Source organism: Gorilla gorilla, chromosome 11, assembly GCF_029281585.2.
Source record: "Gorilla gorilla gorilla isolate KB3781 chromosome 11, NHGRI_mGorGor1-v2.1_pri, whole genome shotgun sequence".
NCBI classification, from domain to species: Eukaryota; Metazoa; Chordata; class Mammalia; order Primates; family Hominidae; genus Gorilla; species Gorilla gorilla.
Genome location: NC_073235.2, coordinates 20,474,764 through 20,493,921, shown reverse-complemented (window position 1 = coordinate 20,493,921; position 19,158 = coordinate 20,474,764). Strand labels below are relative to the sequence as shown.

The following is a 19,158-nucleotide window of genomic DNA, read 5'->3' as shown; positions in this document are numbered from 1 at the left end:
TTTTAAAATAATTAATGCTCAGTAATGAAACCTAGCTGTCACCTAGGTCAAGCCAATGCACTGTAATTTTTCTGTTTTCATCTAAAGTGGCTAGATATTCTCTTGAGAGATTAACAATTTTATTTACAAAACGGGAAATACATCAGTTTGGAAACCTGGCTTGATATATCAACACTGGCCAAGCACTGCAGTGGCTTTAGTTTGGGGAATACCGACATCCTGACATTGACAAGTATACACTGTGCTCCATGATGGGGAGATTGGGCTCCCACCCTCTGCCTGCCCCTCCTTCTCCCACTTCAGAAGTTGTCAAATCTAATCTCTCCGGAAGTTTATTAGCCTATGACTCCAGGATGATCTACAGACCCAGCTAGATTAGCCAGATTATGGTCCTATTGGAATTCCCCTCTGAAATGTCCATGTGGACTGTCAGCTACTAAATCAAGGCAAACATTTGGACTCGGGTGGGCAACCTGCACAGTTTTAGATAAACGGGAATTATCACAAGCCCCAAATTGAAATGCAATTCCTCATGTTTACTTGGTCAGCCAGAATTAAGGGTAACCCCTAGAACTTGCTGGCTGGTACTCACCACTAGGCCTAATTATTGGAGAACTCCATAAGGGTATTCAGCAGATATACAAGGTCTCGATGAGGATGAAATTAAAGTGATCCCCAAGCTATGGGCCAAAAGTCTTTTGCTAAAATGGGTGTGGGGTCCTGGTTAAATAACTAAGAACCATGATAGGGCCTGAAAGCTTCATGTTTCTTCCCAGGAATGGAACAAGCTGCTACCTTCTGCTCTGATCCTTTCTGAACTGGGATGAAGGGAGGAGGTGTCACTCATCAGCACACCCTGATGGTGGGGCTGGGGAGGGAGAACTCATGATAGACTGTACTAATAAGATCCCAAGCTTTGTCTTGTACTGGCCTAGATTTGAACCTGGCTGCATCTCTTAATGGCTGTTTGACTGTAAAGTTGTGCTACAAAAGAGTGCCTGTCCCACTCGGTGTCAAGAAGATGCTCATTAGCAGGAGCTGCTTTTGTTCTGCAAATCCTCCCAGGATGCAAAGGGCAGGGCAGGATTCCCTACCCTCAGACTGTGGAAGACACACGCTTGGGGCTTGGGGAGTGAGCACAATGCCCCTGTGGGTAAAATCACGTTTTCCTCCAATACTCTTGGTTAGTCGAGAACCGTTAGTCTGGCAGTGGGGGTGGGGGCAGAGGGTGACTACCATTTACAACCGAGAGATGAAGGCAATCATCTCCATGAAACCACACAGAAGGCTCAGGGGCAAGAGAGCATCAGGTCTCATAGTCAGATGGACTCTGAGACTGGGGACCAGAGAAGATGGAATTATAAGATCAGAATGGACAGTGAACAAGTCAGGAACATCTGACAACCATACCCAGATGGAACCTTTTCTATGGTGAGACCCAGCTGGTGGCCTTCAGGTGGCATCCACATGGGATCAGGTAGCAGGGATCCTCCCAAACACACCGTCCATAAAAAACACAATTGTTCTGGGGCTGGACAGATTACAAGGACAGAGAGGGTGTAAAACTGCCCTTGCCATGGCTCCCGACAGCTTTCAAAAAAACCCAAAAGCTCAAGCCCAGAGTCCAAGGTTTGCCAGGAGGTGGTGATGAATGAATCAATCAATTGATTAGAGCTGTGGAGGACCAGGTCCCAGTGTAGGTCTCTAGCACAGCACGGGGCTAAGGGCATCCAGGTTGTCTGACACAAGCGTGACCTTCTCAGGCAGAGGACAGGGGTGGAGGCAGACTGTCTACAGATGTCCTTGGCAGACATGCAGCTTTATATCACAACCCTGCCTTCCCCATTGCCCCTCCTGCCCGCTCCTGGCTTTCCAATGTGCAACAGTTCTCCACAGAAATGCCCAATCAGAGTGTGCCCACCTCATCTGGCAACAGTCTCTGTTCACTGCAATACCCTGAATGTCAGGGCAGAAAGGCAGGAATTGATCTTATGCATTGTGATAGTGGTCTGGAATTTCTAGACCAAGCAAGCACACTGCGACTGGACCAAAACAGCTTATAAAGTAGACTATATTGGTACAATGGTTTACGACCTAGACTAAATAGACATGATGGTATATAACCTAGACTCTGCTGGCATTATGGTATAAACTAGTCTTTGGCTAGTGTGGGTCAGTGCTCCCAGGCTGCCCCCCTAGGAAAATGTGGAAGAAGAGTTTTCTGGACCCTCCAGCCTGAATCCAGACTCCTGGACTCCCTCTTAGGGGCCCCAATGAAGGGTTAGCAGGAGACAGCAGAAACGTACAGCTGGGAGGCAGACCAGGGAGATGGTATGGGCAAGGTGCTTTGCTCTCCTCTGTGATGCTGGAGGTTTGGTCATGGCATTCAAGGCCTTTCATGAGCTCTGAGAAGAGAAAGAACAGCCCTAGGCCCTTGGCCTTAAGGGGTCCTGGCAGGGGCTACTGCCCTCCATAACCAGGAACCTCAGAGGCCAAGGCACAGAAGACCCTCTGCCTCCTCCGTGGGCCTAACAAGAAGCAGTTTTTCTCTCCATCCATCCTGCCACCCAGCAAGCCCACCTACTCACCCACTGCACCCTCTGTTACCTGTGTCCCCTTTGCTTCCTTTCAGGCCTGTGGCTCCTGGACTCCCGGGGCTCCCTGGAAGTCCTGGACAACAGACACCACAGAGAGCATAAGGGCTGGACTAGGCAGGTTTTCACACATCACTCCCTGTGCCCACCATAGGACCCAGGACCTCACCTGCTCGCCCAGGGGAGCCAGCACTGCCAGGCTCACCCTTGGCACCTGGGTGTCCCACTGCACCAGGAGGGCCCGGAACACCCTGCAGTCCAGGTTGTCCTGAAAGGAAAGTAGTGACTGCCAGGCTGTGGTGGTTGGCAGAGGGCCCGGATACCCCAACCCCCGGTGCTTCTGTTCTCAGCAGTGAGACATGTACCTCTTAACACCTTACAGTCCTCTTGGCAGCTTTAACACCTCTCTTTAGAAGCCATGAGCTAGTCCTCTTAGTAGGAGGAAAATTATTCTCAGCAACTTACTAATCTTTTCCATCTGCAGGGCCTGGGACTTACGGACTTACTAGGAGCTCTGGGTGTGACTGTCCAACTCCACCCCCTGGGTGGCAAAGTGGGGTAAAGTCTAGAGAGAAACATCAGTGAGGCCTGCCCCCACCCCCCACTGGCTGCTCTGCTCCTCTTAGCCAGGGCCAGATGTCTAAAAAACCCCAGGTGCTCTGGGTGAATACTACAATGACGCAAAAGATGGTGGTGTCAGGTCCCCAACTTCACTCTGCCAGGGACAGTGGTAGCTGGGATGATGCCCAGATTCCTGTAGTTCTTACCTTGATCTCCTTTAGCTCCAGGAAAACCAGCCAAACCTAAGATGAAAAAGAACTTTTAGGAATTTTTTTTTCCTTTGGCTCAGCCAGCCAGAAAAAAAAAAAAAAGGAAATACCTAGAGGTGAGTGGATGTGACCACGTGCCCTCTTACCTGGTGGGCCTGGCCTCCCGGAGTCACCTTTACTCCCCTGGGCTCCAGGAGGCCCCATGACCCCTGCGTCTCCTTTCATGCCCCTGTCCCCTTTGCTTCCTGAAAAACCAAAAAGTCTTGGTCAGTTGTGGGAGGAACTCCAATCAGGCCACCATGTCCTCCTCTGACACTTCCCATTCCACTGAAATCCCAAACCCTAAACTCCTTGAGCTCCTACTTGGTGCCCGCAAGTGGAAGATATGACCACTGCCCTCAAGGAGTGCACCGCTTTGCCCCAGAGACAAGAAAGAAACTCACGAAAATTTGGTGAGGTGACCTGGTATGGCTGACAGTCAACAGAAAGCCCTGGTCCCCTTGGGAGGGACAATAGCCAAGGCTCAACCAGCACTGTCTGGCTTGTTTTAGTGTCTGCATTTCGGCAATTATTTGAATTCACTTCAAAAATTGAAACCTGAGTATTCCGAAAAGCAGATCCCAAATGCTGAGAATAGCAACTCTGAGGCATCAATAGAGAGAAAAACACTGCAGCAGCTCATATTCCTGCCAGCACTTCAGACATGGGCTTTCCTGGTACCCAAGATTTCAAATTTTCCACTTATCATCAGAATTCAGAGCTCATCCTAGCCTGTCCCCTTCTGAGTCCTCTGTCGCTCCCTCCTCTCTTGCTGGTGCCTGGTGCATATCAATTGACAGAGGCTCCTCACTGGGGTAGGGCTCTGTGACTTCTTTGGTTTAGGGGTGGACTGCCTGGACCTTGCCAGCCACGCAATGCAGGGTACTACTGGTAGGCTGCCAAGGTCCCACCATCAGCTAGGTGTCCGTGCTCAACTCCACTCCCCTGGGGGTGGGTAGAGTGGGGCAAAAGTCTAAAGAGGAATATCTCACCTCAACACAACCTTTTAGGCTTTCAAAAAGGCTTATTGTGATGCAATTTTGCTAAAAGGCATTTATTGCTCCATTCTATGATTTTGATAATTCTGAAGCTGGGGAGGATTCAGGCATGACACCAGCCTTCTCTCCAGTGAATTAGAAAAGGGGAGAGAGAGCTCTGAAGAGGTGAGGAAGAAGGGAGAGCCCTGGGTCTTAGCATTGAGTGCTGTGAATTCATGAGGTGTGAGGCTCATGAATCAGACCCCTTGAGATGGCTGAATACTTGAAGGGTGGCTGCTCCTTGAGGAAGACAAAGCAATCCTAAGGAACTTGGTTATGGCTGAGGCGTCCTATAACAGCTGGAGTTGCAAAAAGCAGAGGAGGCTGTTCTTGGCCGTTCAGTGTCCACCCTGGAGAAGGGGCCAATGGCACCTGTTAGAAGGCACTGAGAACTGTTCCCCTGGAGGAATCTGTTGGTGCCTTTTTTGCTGTGGACCAGGACCATCAAGTTACAGCATTGCTGGGCCACATGAAGTTTCTTCAGAATGGTCTGGACCTGCATCTGTGTTGCTATAACTTCCACTCCCCAGCAAAGGGAATGGCTTTGGGAAGAGGGCAGTATCACATCAGTCAGAGGACCACACTCTGGCTCTAGCCAAGGAAGCACAGCTGCCTGACTTCAGAACTTTCCAATTGTAGCTAAGTAGTAGAGTGAGGAAAATAGGCTTATCCCCTGGGACTTCAAGTTGGTGGCTTATCTGTCTACTAGCAGGAAGAGAATAGGTAAAATCTCAGCACTATTGGGGTCAGGTCTCCCTTGGTTTGCACAGCCCAGCCACCAGCAGTGGATTGAGCAAGCCATGGGTAAGAGAGATCTCATGATCTTGGGAGAGGAAATTTGGGAAGAGGAGGGGTGGGCCTGAGTCCTGATTTTTAAAGAACTCAAACTGCTGCCTTTCCCTTCGCCAACCACAGCGTTTCCAAGCCTGAGTCTGGGTGTGGATTCTATGCTTGCCTTTGTGACAGTGTGGTTGGGAAGCTGCATAACTCAGACTCAGTGGGCAAAGACCTGGCTGAGGCCCCTTCTCTGGGGCTGGCAGGACCACCTTGAGAAAGTCTGGGTCTCCCTTTCCCATCTATAAAGAGAACTGTGTTGTTCCAGCTTTGGAAGGATCCTCAGAGGTCAACCACCCAACCATCTTCCTGGTGCCAGTATCCCTCATCAGACCAGCCTAGGAGAATTCTGCAGCCCCTCCTCCCCTCCCAGCAGTCAGCTTCCCGCTAAAACCCATGCCCACGCACTTCATCATGGGTCAGCCCCAGGTTCTGAATCATTCTTCCTCCCTTGCCTTAGCACAATTGGTCCTCCTGAAACCTTAGTCCATTGGTCCTTGTTCTTCTGCTGGGTACCACCCTGGGCAAGACCATTTTCTTTCCCACAAATGCCCTTTGAATATTTGAGGATGGCTGACACATCCCTACTAAGGGCTGTCTTCTTGAGGGCAAGGCTTCCCAGTTTTTTTGTAAGGAATTCCCATGTGCCAGGTACAGTGGTACACATCTCATATGTCTTATATTCCTGCAGTAATTCATCCTCATTAAAGGTTTGTATTATTATTAGCTCCCTTTTCTAGGAGAGTAAATTGAGGCTAAGAGAGGTTAATTCATTTGCCCAAGGTCACACAGTTAGTGAGCCATATCAGAACCCAGGTCGTCTGATCTTGAAACTGAAGTCCTTCCCTTTCTACGTTACAGGATAACTACTACTACTATTATTACTACTAATACTATTACTATTACTAGCTATCACATATTTAATGCCTATTACTAGTTATCATGTATTTAATGCCTATCATGTTGCAGACAGCTTGAAAACATGGTCTCTAACCCTTATTACTGTCTTGTAAAATATATCTAATTTAATTATTTTTTAACTTAATTACCATTCTTTTCTAAAATGAGAACATTAAAGCTCAGAAGGGTGAAGTATTGCATTAGTCACACAGGGGAGCAGGTGCAGAGCAGGGATGGGAACCAAGCCCGCCTGGCCCCGCAATCCTCACTCTCTGCCATTCACTGCAGAGCCTCCCCAATGACTGCAGGAGGCTGAGAGGTGGAGAGCGTGGCATGCTCAGTCAAGTCCAGAGCCCATAAGCCAGTGTTTCTCCGAGTGTGGTGCACAGACCTTCAAGGTCAGAACCATCCAGGGCATTTGAAACAGACCCTCGAGCCCTCCCTGCATTTTAAGCAAGCACCCAAACAGCTCTTATGATATTGGCCCTTGGCTTGAGGAACACTGTTCTAGAGATAGAACCCTCAGTCAATGGGGGATTCTGGCTGCCTGGGGTCTCCCTCCTCGAATCAATCCCCTTGCCCTTGCCACCAGTCAGTCTGCCCTGCTTCCCAAGGCCCAGTGCAGGCCCACCCTCCTCATCCCCTTGGCTTCCTCTCTGAGCTCCTAGCACTGCCTGTGCCCCAGCTTGCCATAGTCATGCCTGGAATGACATTGTTCTCCCTCTCATGTTGCATCTCTTTGCTCACCCGGAAAGAAGAGACTATGTGTGGTGCTCCAGAGATTCCCATAGACAGAACACTGCCCTGCCCTCAGTGGGCACTGAATAGACCCAATGGCACAGAGGTCAGGCCCTAGTTCCCTCAGGCCTCCTGGCAAGAACTGACACCCCCAATACGGCCCTCACCTGGGAGACCCAGGTCTCCTTTCTCTCCCTTAGTTCCAGTTTCCCCTTTTGGGCCAATGAGACCCCCATCGCCTTTGCTGCCCTTCTCTCCTTGGGGTCCTGGGGTGCCTGCAAAGAGAATGGCTGGTGAGATGGGCTCCCACTATCCTTTTGGGGACAGGCTACCAGAGGCAAAGGGGCAGGAAGCATTTGGGAGAGAAGGGAATGGGACCCCCAGATTTCCTCTGGGGGATGTGCTAGCTCATTTATTGGGTGGTCTTGAAGACGTGTGACAGGACTCAAGAGAAGAGGACTGTAGGGTGGGCAGTAACTGTCAGGGGCTGGGGTGGGGCTGTGGAAAGAGGATGGGGGGTGGGGGGGAACTGCCTCAGTGCCTCAGGCTATGCATCATTTGTCCCTAGCAGAGCAAGTACAAGTTACCAGTGGCTCCTTGCTTCCCTGGAGCACCCTGGGGTCCTTGGAGGCCTGTGAGGAAGGAAAAAAGAGCTCAGTTGCTGTGGCCTGAGAATGTCTAAAATGTCTTTAATCAGCTGACATTCTAGATTCCCTTAGTTGAGCAAGGTTCCCAGAAGGAGATCTTTCTCTCTCTCTCACTCTCACTCTCTCTCTCTCTCTTTTTCACACACATGCACACACACAATCACACACATATGATTGCACAAACACAACCAGCAGAGTCCCTGGCAGTTCCAGGCAGTGTTTGCTCTTGCTATGGCGTGAAAGTGTCCCTCAAAAGTTCATGCATTGGAAGCCTGGTCCTTAATGCAGCAGGTCCTAGTGGAGAGGTGTTTGGGTCACAAAGACAGATCCCTTATGAAGAGATTAATCCCATCTGGCAAGATGGAGTGAGTTCCTGCTCTTGTGAGACTAGATTAGTTACCAAGAGAGCTAGTTCCATTTCTCCACCACATTTTGACTCAACACAAGGCCCTCACCAGAAGCTGCCAGAGATAGCTGCCCAATCTTGAACTTCCCAGCCTTCAGAATCATAAGCTAAGTAAACCTCTATTCTGTGTAAATTACCCAGTCTCAGGTATTCTGTAGTAGTGACACAAAACAGGCTAAGACAGCTCTCTTCCCAAAGGTCCAGAACAGCACCTAGGAATATGTCCTGCATGGCAGTGCAGGAAAGGCTTTAGAGTCAGGCAAGTGTGTTTGAATTGTAGCTCTGTCACTCCTCAGGCTGATGACTTTGGAAAAGTCACTTAAGTATTCTGCATCTGAATTTTCTCATCTGTAAAATGGGGCTGCTAATGACTACCTGTCCTCAGCAGATGCATAATTAGTGTTCTAAGACAAAATTGGAATTGAGAAATGGTGATTCCCACCCACATGGCCCAGGTATCCAAGGCTAGCATATGGAGTACAGACTGGAGGTGCTGGGTGTTCCTGGGGCAGGGGCAGGGGCAGGGAGGGATCTGTTGGGGAGAGAAATGGTGAGACTATGAGGGGAAATTGAGGGATCCAGGAGGCAAAGTGGAAAAGGATGGGAAGGAGAGGGGTGAGAGGAGGTGGGTGTATATAGAGAGGCTCTAAGTGAGTTGCTGAATTACACAAGCTTTTCCTGAGGATGCCAGTGGGGCCGAAGCAGAAAGTGCAGATGGGCTCTGGACTCCACACTCTCTATGGAACCACAACAGCCTACTTTGTGGATCTGTTTCATGTATGTGGGTTCCAGATGATTTGGGCTGAAAAAGGGGTTGCCTGGTTTTAGTGCTAGTGATTGCACAGTCCTGCTCTGAGCCCTCTGTCAGGGCTGTGTGATGTGCCTACCTGTCAGAGTCCTAAAGAGAAGGGGAGGCTCCAGCTCTATTCCTTCTTGAAGGAAATGACTGTGCTCCTCAGGCTTCTGGCTTTTCCCTTCAAGCCAGCCTCAGTGGCTCCACTCTGGTGAGTTTCAGGCACCTAGCCTGAGTCCCTCTCTCTCGGAGGAAAGAGGATGGAGGGAGACCCACTCCCCTCTGAGTGAGCCTGCTCTGCTCAAGCCCCCACAGGCTGAGTGTGAGTGTGTGTGCATGGGGGGTGCGAATGTCTGCAAATGTGTGTGAGCATGTGCATATGTGCACAAGTGTGATTGTACTTGTGCAAGTGTAAGAATGCAAATATGTACATAGATGTGTGCTCAGACACGGGTGTGCATGAGTATATGTGTGTATGTGAGTGCATATATGTGCATGAGTATATGTGTGTATGTGAGTGCATGTGTGTGCATGAGTGTGATTACATTGGTGCGTGAGTGTGAGAATGCAAGTATGTGCACAGATGTGCCCTCAGACATGAGTGTGAGTGTGTGTGGTGTGAATGCGTGTGCACACCTCTGACTGCACCATAAACCTTCCTTCTTATGGTCTGCCTATCCTCCCTGCTTAAACCCTCCTCAGAAAACCCCCTGCTGGACACAGATCAATAGGCTCTTTGGGGTCCCTTCTATTAAATTCCTTCCCAAAATCAATTTCTGGAGGATTCTCCCTCCTAACAAGTTTCCTTTCTTGTGACTGGTGGTGTTTTCTTTCTGCCTTAGCAGCCTGGCGGCTTAGAGACCTGCTGTGTTTACTCCCCACTCCCTTGTAAATCCTCTCATCTGCCCTTTGTCTAGCAAAGGTCTTAATGTCTTTGCATCTTCACATCCCAGCAGCCTCAACCCCTTGCGGAATTTGCAAGTTGGAGTTTCTAAATGAAGGGTGGATGGGAGCAGAGTGGAATGGAAAACTGATGTTTGGGTTTGTCCCTGGGGAGGGACAGCTCTGGGCCCCCCATTCTCTGACCGGGCCCCGTGAACCCATTTATATTAATAAGATGGCTGGGCAGAATTAGGCAACAGTCTAAAAAAATGGAAACTAATACTTTCCAAGCAACGATCATGAGCTTTGTGTCATTGTCTCTAATCCCCCTGGCAGCCCTCTGCAGCCCTCTCATTCCCAATCACAGAAAAAGAAACTGAGGCTCGGTTTCTTTGGGAACATCAGGAAACATTCCCAAGGGCACAGAGCTAGTCCAAGGTGGAGGTGCATGTGCCTGACACCAGATTCCTTGTTGGACCAAGGAGGCCAACTTTCCGAAGTGGCACTGGCAGACTTACATTCCCACACAGAGGAGGGGGTAGGAGTCACACCCCCCAGCCCCATCCAGGATGAAGGCCATCTAGCCATACCTGCCCCTGAGGGCTGCTGCCCAGCCCTACTCTGGCCACCAGAAAGGGTGCTTCCCAGCCTCTCAGCCCCTCTGGGGTCTCCCACCAGGCCTCCGTTCACCTACAGACCCCTCAGAGATCCAGACTCTGGAGGGAGGCTGCGTCTGCAGCCCACAGCAGTCGCTCTGAGAAACTTGCTGTGTATTTCTGGGTACATACCCAGCACCTACTCACCCGCCTCTCCCTTGACTCCCGGTGGGCCTTGGGGTCCCGGGGGGCCTAGAAGGGAAAGAGAATTCAGAGTGAAGCCAGAGAAGGAGGAGGAAAATGATTAAGGGTCAGAAGAAAAAGACCGGTACCTGTTGCTCCATCTCGTCCCGCAGCCCCCTTGGCTCCCTTCTCAGCAGGTGGCCCCGGCGGGCCAGGGGCACCAGGCATGCCCATGGCCCCCTTGTGACCTTGAAGACCTGAGGAAGAGGAGCAGAGACACTAATGAGTCAGCCAACAAGATGGGGCAACAACGCCATGCAATCACTTACATGGTGATTCATTCAACAAACGTTCACTGAGCATGGGGATGAGCCAACTGTGTGGAAAGAAGGAAAGAAGGCAGAGCTCCTCCTGCAAGAAACCCATGGCCTAGAAAGCAAAAGAGAGACACTGAGTCACAGCCCTAGGAGCAGGTGTTAGCACTGCCCCTTTAGCTGGGTGACCTTGTGCAAGTTACATCATCATTTTGAGCCTCAGCTCCCTCATCGGTAAGATGGAATTAGTGTACTAATTACACAGGGATGTCCTGAGATTACCACGTGGGGACCATCATGGAAAACACACAAGGCAAGCTCACAGGAAGGCTAACAAGGGCAGGGCCTTGTCTGTCTTCTTCATGTCTGGATCCCCAGTGCCTATGCGACTTCTCATCCTCATGGAACTTTCAATAGGTATTTGTTGGGAGGAAGGAAAGAAGTCCAGGATGGATAGGGGAGAGAAACAGAGAGGCAAGTGGGTTTCGCAAGCCCCTTCCCTGAAGCTTGGCTGAGGAGCAGTTCCCCTGACTGTGTTCCAGGCAGCCTGCGTGGGAAGGCAGTTCCACAGGCAGGCTGCCTCCAGTGAGACCATGACTTCTGGGTTCCACACCCAGCCCTCCTCCCCCACCCACCTATTTGTCTCTGGAGCCCTTTCAACAAAAGAACCTCTGGGAAGTCTTGACCAGGCAAAGTAAGCCATGGGGAAGGGGAGAGAACACAGCCTCCCTGGGTGGGAAAGGGTGATGGGCGGGGAATCTGGAGAGGCAGGTGTTGTCCGAGGAGGAGCCGACACTTCTATAGCCCCAGCTGCTGGAAGAAGTTTCCTGTTTCTGGTTTCTGGGCACAAAAAGAAAGAGTGGGAAGAGAGAGAGAGAGAGAGAGACAGAAGTCAGAGACAGAGAGAGACTGAGAAAGACATGGAGAGTGAGAGTTGGAGATTTTCTCTATGCATATACATCTATATTCAGAGAGAGAGAGAGAGAGGCAGAAGTCAGAGACAGAGAGAGACTGAGAAAGACATGGAGAGTGAGAGTTGGAGATTTTCTCTATGTATATACATCTATATTCAGAGAGAGAGAGAGAGAGAGGGAGACATGGAGAGAGATAGTTGGGGTTTTTCTCTATGTACATACATCAATATTCAGAAAGACAGAGGGAGAGACATGGAGAGAGAGAGTTGGAGTTTTCCTCTATGTACGCACATCTATACTCATACAGAGAGAGAGAGAGCCATAGAAGCCATGTTCTGTGCTCTGGGGTGAGGTGGGCAGCACTGTGCCTAGGGCGGGTGACAGGCAGATTTTGAAGGTTGTACTGAACCCATTGGGTTGAGAAGAAGTTTAAGCATTGATTCTGTCAGCAAAAGCAATTGAAATTGTTGAAACTGCCCCTCCTTAAAGGAGAGGAGCCAGCATTCATCAGGCTGGAGGCTCTCCTAGCAGCAGCATTTAGTTTTCTCAAGAATAACAGAATAACAACCATATATAACAATAGCAAATAATAGTCATAATAATAACGAAGACAAGAACATCGAGTACTTGCTCTTTGCTGGACACTGGACTAAGAGGTTTACATTTATTGTTTTATCCTGACACCTATCCTAGGAGGTCCTACCATATCTCCATCTTACGGCGGAGGACATAGAGCTCAGAAACGTTAGGTGACTTGCTCAAGGCCACACAGTTTACAGGGGCAGATCCAGGATTTTCTGTAGGTCCACCAGTCTCCCAAGTCCCTGCTTCCATCACTTTGCAAGGCTGCCTCAAAACCCTCCCTGGCCAATGGTGTGATTTGGGCCACCCTTGAAATATTATGGGACCAAAGGATTCTGTCCCAAAAATGGCATGTATATTTATCCTCAGGGGGAAATTTCAACCACTCAGCTGATGAAATGGAACAGGGCTGTGAGTGAAGCGTGTGTGTAACACAACACATGTGGGTTGAGGATGGAAGAAAAGGCAAACAAGCCATAGCCTTGTCCTCAGAGAGTACATGCCGTTGTCAGACAGCTTTTGCACTCCCTTGAGTCCTACAGCAACTCTGTAAGGCGAGTCAGATTATCTCCACTGCTTCCTACACAGGTGAGTGGCTGAGGCTCCAGAAAACTTAAGTAACTGACCCAGAGTCACACCGCCAGTAAGCCCCAGGCCCAGGATTAGAACTCAGATCGGCCTGACCGCACAGCCTGCGCCTCCATGACACCTGCCTCCCATCATTACTGCCCTGTAGGAGAGAGGAGTGAGACACCATGGAAATGAGCACAGCACCTCTGGTGGGAAGTGCTATGTATGTGGTAGGTAAGAGTCACCTGGAAGGAGTGCTTACAGGAAACCAGAAGAGAGGCTGCTCTGGCAGCCAGATGATGCCTGGTCTGGCCTGGGAAGGTAGCTAGATTTGGATGGGGAAGTGGAGAGAGGAAGCCTCTTTAAGTAAGGAGGGGGATGACAGCCCAGGGTCTGGGAGTCCAATTAAGTTCCGGGAACAGAGAGAAGACCCAGCTGAAGACAAAGGAGGCTGTGGAGACAGGGGAAGGTAAGCTAGGGTCAGCTGTCCAGACCCAGAATGGCACAGGCCAAGGGGCCCTTTTGGGGAGGTTTTGGGGAAAGAGCAGGGTGGGTGTGAGTGGAAATGAACCTACCTGGGGCGCCTTGTTCACCTTTGATTCCGAACATCCCTGCAAGGGAAGGAGAGTGAGCTGCAGCTGAGCTGTGGGGTACCCTTGGCCCAAGCCCCAACTGAGAGTGCCCAGGTTCTGCAGTGGGAGGGTAAGCCCTTCTGTGTGGGGCTCCCATCAGACTGTGGGGGTTTGGAAAACAGGAGCCAAGCACCTGGCTGATTTTTGGGAAAGAGTCCTTGGAAAGAGCCAGATGCTTAGCTGCAACTAGCGGACTGCACCCCGAGAACTGTAGATCCCTGGGAGCCTTGGAGGTGGGGAAAGGAGGTTGCTTCAAACCAGCCTGAGGAGGTAGAACCCCTTCGTATTGGTCAAAATGAGCTCCTTCACATTTCAAGGAAGGAAGAGACACTCCCACGGTGTCTGAGTGTCTGAACCTGGACTCCTTCCATCTGCCCACAGCTATCGCCCCTCCTCACACCCCCACTCAGTCTTCGTCTTTTCTCCCTGGGGAGGCCACAGCCTCTGGAGGGATTGGCCTCCTGGGTCCTGTGCTGGGCGTACCCCTTGGTCACAGGACCTAGCCATGGGATCACCCTCCTAAGCCTCAGCTCACACAGGGCCCAGAGCAAGGAACCCTGCTGGGGCTGGAGCTCTGTGTCACAGGGTAAACCCTACAACAGTTGAGCCACACCTAGCAGCTGGTTTTGCTGAAACTGTCTGAGGGCGAGGCTCTTCCCATTTTGGGGCAGGCTGAGAGAGGAGAGGGTGCAGCTGCAAGGCCCTGAGAGCACCGAGGGAAGGGGCACCCCTGGGGTTTTCACCCTTGGCTCAATTTTCCCCAGCCTGCAGCCCTACCACCCAAGTCACCACCTTTCCCCCAGCAGGTCCGGGTGTCCTCCTCCCCACAAAGTCCCCACATTGTCTGAACTAGTTTGGTGCCTTCAGTTGCTCTCTCCCCAACCTCATGTCAGTGTAAGTCAGCTGTGGGGGAGTGGTCCAGGGAACCGCCCCAAGCTCTGTGTTTTACCCTCCCTCCCAGACATTCTGGATCCATGTGGGGACTCTGGGTTCAGACTTGGCATTGAGCTGGTTGCTCTAAGTCCCTGGCTCTTGGAGGTCACACTTTGCTTGGACAGGGTCCTTAATTTCCTGGTTCCTGATCCCGCTGTCTCCCAGACCTCTGTTGAGAAGTCCCAACCCAGAGGGGAGGAGGCCAAACCTGGGTTCTGAGTGAAGTTGTCTACCCGCTGCAGCAAGTGCTCATGGCTGACACGGACCCAGGTGAGTTGGGCCTGCAGGACTTGCAGCCTCGATGCACCCTGAGCCAGGTGTTCTCTAGGGTGCGTTGACTGCAGCAAGGAGAAGGACGGGCTGTCCTCAGCCGCCAGAGTGTCATTGAGGAAATACATCTCCAGGACCCGGAGCCGCGCCTGCAGATTCAGAACTGGGCCCCACCCCACAGCATTCTTTTAGGGACTGAGGCATTTGAGCATATCCCTGACATTCTTGTGTCATGTGTGCATAACTTCTACAGGCCCTGAATTTGTAAACACAAATTCCATGTGCTGTCAGGACCTAGCGTGAGCACACAGCCTTTTCTACATCTTGACCATGTGCGCTCCACACTCAGGCATGATATTGCACATCCACAAAACATTTCTGCGTGGCCTAAAGCTGTGCCTACTGCATCCACAATCAATCTCCAACCTTCAGGCAGTTAAGACCTTCCTGCATGCTCTGGGTGTAGATGCGTGACAGCTAACATGCTGGTCTGACCTAAATATGTGCAAGCAGCATTCGTGTGTGATCTTAATACACACATGACGTGTTTATGACAACTGCTCATTCAGCGTTCTGGAGTGACTTCAGTGTCTGCTCGTGGAATGACTTCATGACTTTAACCTTTAGATTGGGAATACTTCAAAAGTAAAATCATGTTCAAATGGACACTTGGATCAGCAAAGCCCTTCCCACTCAGAGGCTGGGAGTCTTAGATGTCAGATGTGTGTGTCATCCCCGTGTGAAACTATTATGTCTTTCACTGCTTAGACACATAGGCTCACAAGAGCATTCTCAATGTCTCTCTCTCTCCCTCCCTCAGGCACACATACACACAACATACACTCCTTCTTTGCTCCTCTCATCACTGTGGCTGCCAGGGGCTGAGACTCTCTCCCAGCAGATGGGAGCAGTGGCCCGAGGCTCTCCACTCAACCTGAGCCCTTCATCTGAGGGGCCCAGCTGGGTCACCCCTCTCCCCCCAGGAGGGACTACACAAGACCAAGCCTGCTTTACCTTGGACCACCAGCAGCCCAGCGCCAGCGGTGAGCAGGATCAGGTAGATGACCACCACAGCTAGGGAGAAGTTCACCCCATTTCTCCTCTTGGGCTTTGGAACTGAAACACAAGCCAGGAGGAAGGAGGCTGCTGCAGAGAACACAGCACAGGAAGTCCCTGCCTGCTCCAGGCCCTACTCCATGTGAGCAGGGGGCACCCTGTGAGGTCAGCTGGGAAAGACACCAAAAGCTCATGACTCCCAAATCATCCCCCAATCCTCTTTCTTGCCACAAAGCAAAAATTGCCACTGTTGGTCACTCATCTGTGTGGCTGGGCAAATAAACATCTGTGCCATATATCATTTGCTGGAAAAGGTGTCATATCAACCTTGTTCACTGGTGAAGCCCCAGCATGGTGCCTGGCCCCATTGGGTTCTCAATCTCTGTTTGTGGAATAAATTATTAATTAATGTGTTTAAATTTCAAAACTCTGGGAGGAGGAGGGTTGTTCCCATTTGGCAAACAAGTAGTGAGACTTGGAGAAATTAAATAACTTATTAGGTTATAAGAAGCAGATCTGGAATTCATGTCTAGGTCTTTTTTTTCCTTAAGATTTGTAAATTATAAAAGTAAAACATGCTTGATATATTTTATCAAATAATGTACAGGGCATGACAAGGGTTAATAATCATCCCTCAACCCCCTAAGGTCCTAACCTGATGAGATAATCTCTATTAGCACTCTGGGGTGTGGTCTTCCTCCCATCCCTCCTGCCCAGAAATCCTACAAACCCATATAGTCTGAGAAAGCCTTTTTTTCTTTTAATCTTACAAATGATATCATAGTACATAAAATACCACACATTGCTTTTCACAGTGAAAGATTTTCATGAACATTTTCCTAGTTTTCTTTGTAGAGAGAGATTAGCTGCCTAATATTCCTTAGAGACAAAAGCCACAGTTCATGCTAACATTTCCCTTTTAATGAGCTGTTTCCAGTTTGCGACATTACAAAAGAGGCTGTAATATTTCTTGCCTGGAAGTCCTGACTCTAGTCTTTCGTCAGCTGTTACTCTGTCTTGTTTAGGGGTATTAAAGGGAGGGCCCCAGACTGCAGAAGGCCCTGCAGTTCCTACTGTTCACATTAAATGAGCACCTATTCCACACCAGGCATTTACCAACATCATCTCTAACCATTGCAGCAACCCTGCAAGGTAGGCATGGTTACACTCCTTTACAGAGGAGAGAGCTGGAGTTAAAAAGTTAAGGTGGCAGGTGACACAGCAGGCATATGACCCCAGGTTGGTCTAGCTTCAAGGCCTGAGCTTGCCTCACTAGCCTGCACTGACCACTGCCCCTAGGAAAGATCCAGTTGAAATGGGCCCCAAGGGAACACCTGAAAGGGAAACAGACAATAATGAAGGAGCCCAAGGGAATGTGTGCCCAACCATGTTTGCTTTTGTGATAGGGGCAGGTGGGTTTTAACTATTGTGACAGATGCACTTAAACCTCAGATCTTTTCCTATCGCCTACAGCTCCTGTGCTTACCCTGCTGATATTCCTTCCAACCCCTGCACAGCAGGAACCCCTGCTTGAGAAATGCCCAGATGAACAATGGTCTAGGGGTAGCTCTGGCAGCACAGAGAGGAGTGGTTTTGTTGGTGGGTTGGTTGTTTAGCTAGTGGTACTCGATTATACTCAGTTTAGCATGGAGTGCCCCGTCTCCTCTGCACCCTACCCCCCAGAATCCAGGCTCACACAGCAGCCTGAGTAAGCCCCACAACACATAACCTGCCCAAGTCATTCCCTGCTCTCAGCCCTTCAGTGGGGGCTCCCTGCTCCCGACCTGGCACCTGAAGCCCGTCTGGCCAGCTCTCCTGTGGCTGCAGTTCCATGTCACACCTCCACATGGATCCTGACCAATGGCCAGGCCAGATGACAATTGGTGGCATTCTTCTGACTTTGGGCAATGTGTGTCCCCTGAATACTGGCTCTGCTCCTTCCCTTTCACAAGACTAATTTCTGCTCATCCTTTGGAAGTTCAGTAGAGCCCGTCCTGCTTCAGGACACCTTCTCTGGTTCCTCTGGGCTGGGTGGAACCCCCCTTGGCTCTCCCACATCACTCTGTTTCTCTCTCTGCCATAGCACTGATCACCCTGGATTGTGTATGTTTTTGTCTCTGTCTCCCCAAATGGCCTGGAAGCTCTTTGAGCTGTATTCCAGCACCAACGTGGTATCTGGCACACAATATGCTGGGAAGATGATGACTGAATAGATGAATGAATGACTGGCTACAGAGGTTTGGGTGCTGAACATGTGCAGAGTTAGAAGTGTTGAAAGAACATCAGGAATGCAACTCAGGGCCTCATGTATTCATGCAACCATCATGATGAAGACAAGTAACACACGAGGGGAGCCTCACATTTAACACAAGGTGGTGGACGGCAAATTGGCAAATACAGTGTCATGGACAGCACTGTTTTTAGACAGCGCTAAATTTTATGAAACAAACATCATGGGAATGGAAAGGTAAATTGTGCTTCAGAGACACAGGTATTACAGAGGTCAGAGGCTGGAGCAAGCATGGAAAATACAGATATTTTAAAACCGTATGGTCAGAGCATGGTGGAAGGCATGTGAGTAAGGATACAATGAGAAAAAATAAGGTATGGTAATACTGTGATAGTAGTTCATGGATAGCCATCCAGGCCCAGAATGCTTTTTAAATTCAGAGCTACCACCTGGCACAGAGGCAAAGTATTTTAGAAACTGGGAATGTTGAGCCTGTAGACCTATATAACTCATTCTGTACAAAATGGAGGGTCTGATGAAGTCTTTAGCCTCTACACTGTTCATTTCATCTCTTAGAGGGTAGAAGAAACTATAAAGAAAACACCTATTCTGGATCAGGTTTGACCAAAGAGGAAGAGCTGCTTGATATGAGAGGATAAAAACAGCTGCTAGTAAATAAGAATGGGCTTCCCTGGAGTAAACCTTGATGAGTATGGGCAAAGATTTTAGGCAAGCAGGTTTCAGAAATTTGACAGCTCTATTATCTGACCCACAATGAAAACATAGCTCCAGAGGAAAATAAAAATAATGTTTCAAGTCTATAAAAGATCCCAATGAAGAGAAAAAGCCTGCACACAAATTCTAGTCTTTCCAGGTCTGCCACCTCCTGGGGTAGCAGGTAGTGCTGGTAGGGTGTCCTCCTCCCATGCTATAACACTAGTGGACATTGAGCAGGTGTCCCCACTCTACCGTAGCACTGGGCTGCCTGGTGAGCAGGCCCAGAGAAGTGATGTCTTCCCTTTGGGCCTGATGTATCTCACTTCCTACCTGATAGCACCAGGCAGTACTGGAACGTGCCTTCTGCCCTGCAGGAAGGACCAGCAGGGGACCAGCAAGAACTAATGGCACCAGGTAAACAAAGTGGATCAAAATAACATGGACAGGGCTCTGAAAACTAAATTGTCATTGTACCATAGCCCACACAAGTAGGCCAGAACCTACATAATAAACCTAAACTG

At 49.9% G+C, this 19,158-nt stretch overlaps 1 protein-coding gene across 1 annotated transcript in view; it reads right to left on the bottom strand.

Annotated features, from left to right (window-relative positions):
- The window catches only part of MARCO (macrophage receptor with collagenous structure), a 52,234-nt gene that overhangs the window by 9,554 nt on the left and 23,522 nt on the right, over positions 1 to 19,158 (bottom strand). The window contains exons 2-12 of the mRNA XM_004031668.5: positions 15,649 to 15,750; positions 14,573 to 14,797; positions 13,375 to 13,410; positions 10,569 to 10,676; positions 10,444 to 10,488; positions 7,500 to 7,544; positions 7,080 to 7,187; positions 3,511 to 3,609; positions 3,362 to 3,397; positions 2,764 to 2,862; positions 2,608 to 2,670 (exon numbers count right to left, since the gene is read on the bottom strand). Coding sequence (XP_004031716.3) covers positions 2,608 to 2,670; positions 2,764 to 2,862; positions 3,362 to 3,397; positions 3,511 to 3,609; positions 7,080 to 7,187; positions 7,500 to 7,544; positions 10,444 to 10,488; positions 10,569 to 10,676; positions 13,375 to 13,410; positions 14,573 to 14,797; positions 15,649 to 15,750 — 966 coding nt within the window. The remainder of the gene's footprint in view (positions 1 to 2,607; positions 2,671 to 2,763; positions 2,863 to 3,361; positions 3,398 to 3,510; positions 3,610 to 7,079; positions 7,188 to 7,499; positions 7,545 to 10,443; positions 10,489 to 10,568; positions 10,677 to 13,374; positions 13,411 to 14,572; positions 14,798 to 15,648; positions 15,751 to 19,158) is intronic.